The sequence below is a fragment of the Cucumis melo genome, chromosome 8 (assembly GCF_025177605.1).
Source record: "Cucumis melo cultivar AY chromosome 8, USDA_Cmelo_AY_1.0, whole genome shotgun sequence".
Lineage (NCBI taxonomy): Eukaryota > Viridiplantae > Streptophyta > Magnoliopsida > Cucurbitales > Cucurbitaceae > Cucumis > Cucumis melo.
In genome coordinates, this window is record NC_066864.1 from 4355245 (window position 1) to 4365799 (window position 10555).

General features: G+C 31.5%; 1 protein-coding gene across 1 annotated transcript; it reads left to right on the plus strand.

Moving 5' to 3' along the window:
* Positions 1-7458: 7458 nt before the first annotated feature.
* Positions 7459-8088, plus strand: LOC127150527 (bZIP transcription factor 2-like). The gene has a single exon (XM_051088399.1). It carries the CDS (start codon positions 7459-7461, stop codon positions 8086-8088), a length of 630 nt encoding a protein of 209 aa, XP_050944356.1.
* The last annotated feature ends 2467 nt before the right edge of the window (positions 8089-10555 follow it).

Sequence of the window (10555 nt, forward strand, 5' to 3'; positions counted from 1 at the left end):
CCTACAACATGCAGACAGAAGCAATAATATATGGATATGATATGGGTCTTGTAATTTTATCCCCTACTCCCCGCCTCAGCTTAGCCCCCATGCAATTCCAATTATAATGTGTAAACTACTTTTTGTTATAACTTAGTTCTTCACGTTAAAGGTATTATCAGTTCTAGTTTACTTTACACCGATGAGAGAAACAATAGGGTAGAGAATGAAATCAAAGTTTGAGTTGACACATGATGGTGTTAGCAAACATGCTTCGAAAAGGCACACACGACTAAAGAGTGTGGATGAGGTGAATAATGGGCCCTTTGGCCTAAAAGGCCCGCCCAAAGTATTCCTCTTGTGCTAGCTAAGATTCAGCCTTTTGGAGTTCTATTCACCATGGAATTGAGGATACTCCTGTTTTAACTCCAGTATAAAACAAGATAATTTCATGTTGATCGAGTTCATCTTCTTTCCTAAAATGTTACATCAATATTGTTGTTGTATTCTAATTGTTTGGTAGGAGACTTTTTCTCCAAAATACAAATTATAGCAGGTGATATATGTAAAGGTTAGATAATTTCTTGACCAAATTTTGTGATCAACAAAAGCTATGGTAGTATTCATATTCATTGCTTTTATCTTTTGTGCAAAGATGGTTGTTCATCAATTCATATAAAAAAAAAAATTTGGTTAAGTAAAGTGATGAATGATAAAGAATGAAGATAAAACTGGACAATATTCATGCAAATATGAAGAAATATGTGTACAAATAATATTAAAAAAAAGAGAGAGTTTTTCTTCCTCTTCATTTAATTTCTCTGTCTGTTTTGTTTTCATTTTAAATTTGTGGTTGGAGAATATATATGTATAAAGGCTTCTCCAAAGCGTATTTAATTTGGAAGTTGTATATTAATCATATTCTGGTTCAACATATTAATGAATTTGATGATGAAGTTGAAAGAGTAGATTAAGGACTTCTTTCAAACACCAGACGTTGTGTGATTTAATAAAGGAGGGTGTTCTGTGTTTGGATCACCCATCCAAACTCTAAATAGCATTAGCCTCTTTTATTGGGTTTCGTTTCACGATGGGCTCTAACACATACCTTAGTATCGGATAACCATCCATTCACTAATTTATATTAAACAAAAAAATAGTCTCAGTCAATAAATCAATATTTTAAAAATATTACAAATATAATAAATTTTATTAAAATCTATTATATATTTTGCGTAGTCAGTTTTATATTTTATCGAGAGTACCTCAAATATATATATATATATATATATATATATATATATATATATATATATATATATATATATATATTGTAATTTTTAACCTTAAATGGTACAAAGCATACAATCTATCAAATTTCTTTTCTTGAAAATTGATAAATTGAGTTTACATAAGACAAAAATTAAGCTTAATTTATGTCTTGAAACTTTTCAATTTTAACAAAATTTTTCAAACGGATCAAATTTAATTGTGTAAAACTTTATTTTATTGAAATTTTTTGTAAAATAAATGTTAAATTAATATGTGAAATGATTCATACAATCGATAACTTAATCTAAATTTAGAGTCCAATTTGATGAAATTTATGAAAATACGATGCATTGTATGTAGTATCGATATTTTTCTTTATACTAAATTGTTCAATTATAATTGAAAGTTTTTATCCGAATTATTTGAATCCCATTTTTTAAAAACATGATAGGAAATTTTAGAGTAAAAATGGATTATCTTTTCTAATACCCTTGAACCTATGTATGTTTTAGATACAATAATAATGTTCAAAAGTAAGCAAAATAAAAAAAGTTGATATATATATATAGGTAATCAAGGTAGGCTTTTAATAAAAGTTGTCTTAAAGACGGATTATTCCTTCTACAGGAACATCAAACATACAATAGCAATTACCTCAGCAAGATACAAGATTAATTAATTTTCGGTATAACTACTCATAGATTTAACAAAAGAAAACTGTAAAGAAAGAAATCAAGAAATCTTTCTCATACAAAAACTAAAGCGTTTGCCAAATTGCACTTGATTACGTTGTTTGTTGACTATAAAAGTTAAATTTGTAAATGAATCACCATCGTCCAAGTTGATGTTTGAATTCAATTTGAAAATTTCAATTGAATGAATTAAATATACATATTTAACTTTTAACCTGTAAATTATTTTTTAATACTCTCGATTACTTTATGCATTTGATTTTGCTTACTTCATATCGCACAAATCACACTGGTAATGCTCTCTTTCAACTTGAGCAAGAAAAAACTCACTCTCTATTTAATTAACTTAAATTTCCTCTTAATAAACCTTACTTTATTTTTTAAATATAAAATATAAGATATTGGTATATAGTTTGTTTCTTTATATTTAATTCTCTTTCTTTCAACTTTCAAGAAAACCCATCTTTTCTTTTTTTCCTTTTCATACTTTTTAAAGTTCCGTACAAAACCCTTTTCTTTTTCCTCCTGATAGGAACAGAACCGTTGGGTTTTTTTTTCTTTTCTTCTCCTTTATTATTAACTTACTTCATTAAACATAAAAACGAAAATTATAATATAGAGAGCATTCTTTCTATGGAGGAATAATTAAGATTACCTTCATAATTTTAATTTTTAATTTCTGTTTTTTTAAATGAAAAACAATACCATAGTGTATCGATATTTTAGTTTTTATTTGTTTAATCCTCAAATTTTTTTTCCTTTTTGATGTTTTTCTTTCAATAAATTAAATAGGCTTTTAAAAAGTCCAAATACAAATCACTATCGATAGAAATAAATAATAACAATAATAATAAAGAATCGATATCCAAAGTAACAATCATAGAAGCAGTTGAAAATGGGATGACACATGTAGTTTTGTTAACCTTAATTAAGGTTCCCTAATTAATGTAATTTACCTAATAAAGTGATGTAATTTTTTTAAGTTTAAATAGGACGAAGACGCAATAATCAACACCCAAATGTATGCTTAGCCTAATTAATGGTTGGAGTGAACTATTTGTACGTTGTCGAATTCCAAGAGGACAAATGGATTATGAATGTTAATTAATAATAATGTCATTTTCCCCATCATTTTCTTGAAAGGAATTGCAATATACTAATCCTAACATTGTTTTCTTAATTATTATAATCAGTTCCTAATTATAAAACCATAGTCTCATCAGGTTTTGATTATGTCATCGGCCCATTTAAGCCGAGCCGTTTGATCATATGGTTTATGTAAAGGACAAAGAAATATGATTTCATTATTACACCATCAATGGGTTTGATCTCACATTTTCACTAATTACTAAACAAATATTAATGAGGATTTTGTTGAGTGGTTGTGATCCATTTTGTTTCCTTTTCTTAAATTAACTTAATTTAATTATTGAATAATTCATGTTAGAGATTGTATTGGAATGTTACGTTGACTACATGATCTTTTAAAACAAGACTAACTTAGGTCTCGTTTAGTGATATTTCATTCTTTTTAAATTTATCAAAAATGAAATCATGACACCAAACTAAACAACTATTTGAATTAATTTGGGCAACGAAAAAAATTACATATACGCAAATCATGTTTAATGTTTTTATTTTATTTTTGTTAAAAACTGCCATAGATTAAAACTTATCAAAAGCTTTTGAAATTTGGAGGAAGAAATAGATAGTCTCTATAGGAAAAAAGAAGCCAACCCACCAAATTTGCAATATCCACTGACAGATGTAATAAAAATACATTCCAAACTTTTACGTCGTGTTTTCACATAATTAATAGAATTTCTTAGGTGCGTTGATTTTTGTTTTATCGTGATATTTAAGTTTCTCAATAATTGATTTTTTTTTTTTTATTGTAGCAGAAGAAGCGAGAGAATTGTTTTCCACCACAACTTACCATATAAATCATGGTATTCAAATTCTACATTTGATATCTATTCAATAAAGGTGTAATATATTGTTAGTATTGTGACCACTAAAATGTTGAAAGACTAAAAAGAAAAGATATATATCCAAGAAAATCTAGGGCAATCTCTCCACACGACAAGCTCTTCATGGTTTGGGAATTGAAATGGGAGAAAAAGATATAAAGAGGAGGAAGCATGTGTAAAGATGGGTATAAAAAAGCAAGATGAAGGTACAAATGAACAGTGAAAAAATTAAAGTGGTAAAACAAAGACAATCACCATATAGTATTAATCACCAATCAATCAAAGATTGGTCCTCTAAAGCCCAACTCAACTGAAACCCTACATTACTCTCCGATCCCTTTTTAGGCTTTCCTCGTTCAAAATTTTGAAATACATATTGTACTATATAACTCCCAGTTGCGCCCTAATGGAATTCCCTCTTTTTCAGTTTATGTGTGTGTGTGTGTGCACCACAAAAGCTTTTGTCCTCCATTTTCTTAACTGCATACTTTCACATGTGCTTATGTCCAAAATAAACCCCCCCACCTCTCTTCCTCTTTCTCTGGAGTTTAAAGTTAAAGTCATCTTCCCTTCCTTTTTCTTCTTCTTCTTTTCTCTACTTTCGATAACTGTGTTAACTTCCCACCTTCCCAACTTCAATCTCCTTTTAATGAACTCCCTGTCCATGTCTGTTGTGTCCTTCCATGTATTGAGAACTGAAAACCTTAATTCAGTCTCAAAACAGAATGAATAAGTTGGATTTTAGCACTTGAGCTATATATGTTCATGCTGGCAAGATTTCTCTTAAATGTTGCAAGCAAACGAGAGACAAAATTGTCGAATGAATGCAAAATTGTATAAGATGAAAATTTCACATATACGATTCTATTATGTGAAAGTAAGGTTTTTTGTTAGGGATATAATATAAACATAAAGCTTTATGCAACCATATATGTTGAAAAGAACACAATATCTTTACGTACGTGATGTCTTTAGATGCCAAAATATGGACATGGACAAATGAGCCTCAATTCTAAATTTGTAATTTAGAGTATAGAACTTCGGTAAAAAAAAAAAAAAAAAAAACTTTGATACCAAGAAATGAGGATTCAATAATGGAAAACAAAAGTTTGAATTTCATACTACCATCCATATTTGATATACCTCCTCCTACGTAGGAAAAATATTAGAGAGTTTAGTTACTTTTTTCTTTTATATTTAATTCAATAAATGATTAACCAACAACGTGACTTATTTAAACTGGCCTCCACTTTATCCTGTATTTATCTTCCATTACTTTCTCTCATTTTTATACCCTATATTATTAGGTCAAAATTCACTCACAACATGATGTTTTATGGATGAAACCAAAATTATTATAAATTTATATGTATCGTGATATTATTATTTCTTGATTTATACATACATACAAAATATAATTGTTTTATTATAATATATGTAAAAAAACAAAACTATTTGGACCTATCCAATTTTGTGCATTCCAGATAGCACCGAATAGAAATGCGTCACGTAAATATAATAACATTTTTCTAAAATGATTATATATATATATTATATAAATTTTCATTATGCGTAAAGAAGTAGAAGGCATATGAGATTTTGTATAGCTTAGGTTACACCTGCTGTATAATGATTGGTTTAATTATTTTGGTTAGTTAAACTTTATATAAATAATATAGAAGTAGAATAGGTAATGATATTAGAGTTAATTAAGGTTGAAGTTATATATAAGAGCAAACAGAAGAAAGGATGCTTTAGTTACATTTAAAGTTGGAATTAACTAAATTAAGTAAAAAAACATCTTTATGGGCAAAAAGAAGTGTCGTTCCACATGAGGCCTACTAAGTGTGTGTTTTAGAGAGATAGAGAGAGGGAATTTGTGGAGATGAGATGATTGCCCAAACTTATTTTGTGCCTTTCCTCTCAACTCCCAACCACTCCTTTTTTAAAATTTCTGAATAACACACCCGAATCTTTTTAAGGTTGTTCAACTCCAACTCCCCCTCCCTGCAGCTTTTTTTCTTTCTTTCCTTTTTCACAAATTTAATTTTAAACACCAAAATTTATATAATTAGTTTAATTGTTTGTTATGTGCATGGAGTATTTAACAAGTAAACTCCCAGTTTTAGTCAATCAGCTTTTAGATTGAGCAAATATTCTACTCTTTTTAAAGTTAGGAATTTTGGTGGTTTTTAAATTCATACCAGTTCTCTCTCTCTCTCTCTCTCTCTATCATTTCTGTAGAATAATTAAGGTTTGCTTTTTTATTTGGACGGCTTCATGTCTCCCAAATTTTTCTCAACTGACGCCTTTCTTTTTTGTTTACTCGTTTTTCCTCCTTTTCCTCTTTCAATTTTTTCTCTTCTCCAACCTTTATTTGGTTCCTTTCTCTTGCAAGTGCCTATTCTAAATTATCATTCCCATGGTAATTATATGCGTCGTCCATGGCCAAATTTGGATGGGAAAAAACACATATATGAACTTCACATGAAAATATTAGAAAATTTATAATTTGGTGAAAAAAAAGTATGACTTGCAAGATGTAAAGATTTGCACACCAATGTTGTGTTTAGGTTAACTCTTGGGTCAAATGGACTAGGGTCTGCATTTGGTGTGCCTCGTTCATCAGATCTGGAAGAAAGAAACGTACGCTTGAACACACTATTAATTACAACTCCTTACATGAGAAGCTTAAACTAAGAGTCCGGCTCTTCTAGAGCTCTTCGGTTGTTATACACAATACTAACCCCATGTACAGTATACGAATCTCCTCTAAGATTTTTTCTTTCACTCACGCAGACGGTCAGAATATTAATAATGGCTTAATAATTAAAAATGAAACAATAAAGTCAAAACTTTATGCTAAACTTATTTCGCAATAAACTAATAATCTTCAATATCTAAAATGACTACTTAACCCTCTGAGTTTGCACCTTTTTACATAATTTAGGGGTGGATGGTATGGGATGCCATTTCTTTCAAGTGGACGAATCCTTAGCCGCCCTGCTAGTCATCGGCGGCGCAGCCGAAGTAACAAGTACGACCGAGCCTCGTTTGTTATTAATATTCTAATTAAATATTTTAATAGGAAAAGAGAGAGAAAAAAAATCTGAAATGATGATTTTTACAATATTTTAATTCATAGAGATGTTTAGTGTAGAAACAGAAATATTTAAAAAAGAATTGGCTGTGACGTTAAGATCGAATTAATGTTTGCCACGTGTAGTATTGTGTGGAACCCACAAAACTTTGTTTCTTCACTACGAAGCTAATATCACCCCATGCACCAATGTCAGGGTCCCACTGGCTTATATCACCCATCTGTCCCGCCAAAAGAAAAGCGCGCTTACACACTTCCACTACTATGCCACTTAGATATCTAATTTCGTTTCAATTACTAAATTACCCTCAACTCTTAGCCTTGATTTACGAAAATGTCCTCATGTGTTCGGTTTTAAATAGAAGCCCTCTACGCTGCAATTCTTCCCTTTTCTCCTCCTTCTCTCCTCCTTTATCTTGTTCTGAAAATTCTTTATCCTGTCGTCATGCTGTCCGCTTCTCCGACCGGTTCTCCGTACGAGTCCATGCTCGAAAACCCATTTCCGGCCGCTTCCACGCCGTGGGAATGCCATGATTATCACAACCACGGCTTCTTGCCCGGTTTTTTCCAGATGCCGGAACAACCCGAATTATTGGACGTTCTCCAGTCACCAAACCCAGTGATATCGAGCTCGAGCTCCGAAAACCGAGATGAACCGGAAGCGTTGGATCCCGGTCCATGTGAACCGGACCGGAAAGTTGAGGTGGTAGACGAGAGAAAACGACGGCGTATGGAGTCTAACCGGGAGTCAGCAAGGCGGTCCCGTTTGCGTAAACAGAAGCACTTAGAAAATTTAAGGAACTTGGTGAACAAGCTGAAAGTAGAAAACCGGGAGCTATCGAACCGGTTGCGGTTCACGATATATGAAGTGAACCGTGTACGGACAGAAAACGACCATCTGCAGACAGAACACACAATTCTGAGGCGGAAACTAATGTGCAGCCGACAACTATTAATTTTCCGGCAATACCAACGACAATTGGGTTACAACGCCTTTGAAAAACCTCCAACAATCTCCCAATCTCAATCTCAATATATCCTTAATAACAACAACAACAACCTTATTAATTGCTAAACACAATCAACACTATATTATAAGATCAACAACCAATTTCTCTCTCTCTCTCTCTCTCCTCCTCTTTCTCCCTCTTCTTTGTAAACTAAAAAAAAAAAGCTGCTTGGGAAAAATATATAATTATATATATTATTGGTGGGGTTTTTACGCTATTTTTGAAGCAACTAATAGTGTGTAAAAGAAGTTCGGCGAGACTAGCTTTATTAGTAATGGCTATATGCTTAATTAATTAAGCTTTTTTTTTTTCTTTTCTTTTCTTTTCTTTTTCCATTTCCTCTTGTTTATATATATATGGAGTATTTATAACAAAGAATCATTTTCTTTTTTAGCAAATCCGCTTGAAAATTCGAGATGCATGGGGCCAATTACACTATTTATTCTATATTCTATTAAACAGTGTTTTTAATTTATTACTTTCTCTTTTGGAAATAATGTGTAAAAACAAACTTAGGCCTTTATTCACGAGGTGACACAATTTATGAACTTTATAATGAAACTGTGAAATGTCTATTATGTCCATCTACTAAGTTTTAATTAATTTCTATGGTTTAAGTTTATATACGGTTACACAGTTGTCGTTTTAAATGATATTACGATACATACGAAAAGGGGAAGATTCATTATATATTTGTTTAAAAGGATGTGAAGCCTATTTTTATATGTTGTGAGGCAATTATTGGGGTGAAATGTAATCTAATTTCTCTATGACGTCCAATATACCTTTATGAGAGAGCTGGAAGCAGTTGCCTCTCCTTTACCTTTATAAACTTTATTATTTTTATCCGTTTCTTATTAGTTTTAAGAGCATTAATTAGAGATCTATGGGATCTCAATTTATGTGTTGTAAACAATTAAACAACAAATTAGTGGTTAATGGCTTTGGCGTTTTATTCGAGCCAAAAAAAAAAAGATGTCAATTAAAAAACCTATTTCACCCCATATTCATCGAAGAAATTATTATTATATTTTTCATCAATTTAATAAATATAGTAGTCAAATAAATATCTAGTAATTAACATTTATTCTCTCTTAAGATGTTAGAAGTTTGTTATCTCACATTGTTAAAAGAAAAAAAAAATAAGTTAAAGTAATATAATATTCTAGTTTCACATTAATTGGCATACATTATCTTTTTTAAAGTTAGTGTTTTGGATATATTCTTTATACATTTCTATACCATTCTTTTCACAGAAATGGTATGGGATATGGATTTAGTTCATAAAATTCCATTAAAGAGACCAGCGAAACTAAACCCGACCAAATAAATAAGGTTGGCAAAGGTGTTTTATGCGACATTGATTTAGGTTTGATTTTAAAAGTGGAAAAAATAATGAAACTATTTTTATCCATTTGGTTGTGTGCTTTAACTAATAAACCAAACCAATTTCTTTTAAGTACACAAATTTGGAATGGGAAGATTTGGACTTCTTTTAAGTTTGGTCAAAGAAAACCAACATTATCATATGAACAATTCTTTAAAAAAATAACTTGATTCATATGAAAAAAAAATAAGACCTTGTTTACTTTTGTAACGACCCAACTCTTTATACTAAGCTGAGGTCGTTACTGAAACGGAACAATGACAAGAGACACTTTTTGAAACGAGGGAAGAATAAATTTTCATTAAAAATGGAATATTAAAACACTGAAACATAAACGCGGAAGCAAAATTGAGTCCCCATATGGCATGTCACGGATCCTTCTCTGTCGCTCGCCAGCTTTCCTCTACCTTTACCTTCGCCTGAAATATTAAACATAGAAAGAGTGAGTATAAACATATACTCAGTAAGGGACCTACTACTAGTCCCACTAGGTGTCTGTTAACTTCCCATTAGAGTCCTGAAAATGGTACCCAATCTCTGGCACGTTCCCGAACACGTGCAACATGCGCTCCCGTAGGAACGAAAATCTGGTCTTCGGTGTCCCGGGGGAGCACCTAGGACATGCTGGTCTGTAGTGAACCCGGGGGTAACACTAAGACGATCGGGATGCGAGGACCCCGTCGAATCACTCGAATCATATCTATATCCATGCTAGACTGGCGTCCCGTCGGACCACACAGTCCTAAATAGGTGGTGATCCCGAAGGACACCCATGCAGGTACGACTCTAATAGACAAAGTTAACAGAACACCCTATCCATAGCATGTAGCATAACATAACATCATAACATGGCATGAGTATTAATCTTAACGTCCTTAATCATGTGATTAATATATCATGCATTAACAATCATCAACAGTCATCAACAACATACTACCGGTCATTAACATAACATCAGTCATCATCATCAATCATCAACATAATAATCTCAGTCATCATCATCAACATCAACTATCATCATAATCTCAGTATAATCATTATCATCAAATTATGCATTTTAGCTACCATCAATGCATAATCATAATTACATGCGGTCTCTTGAATTCAGTTCGAAGGTCTAGTAGGAGAATCTCTTACCTGGAGAT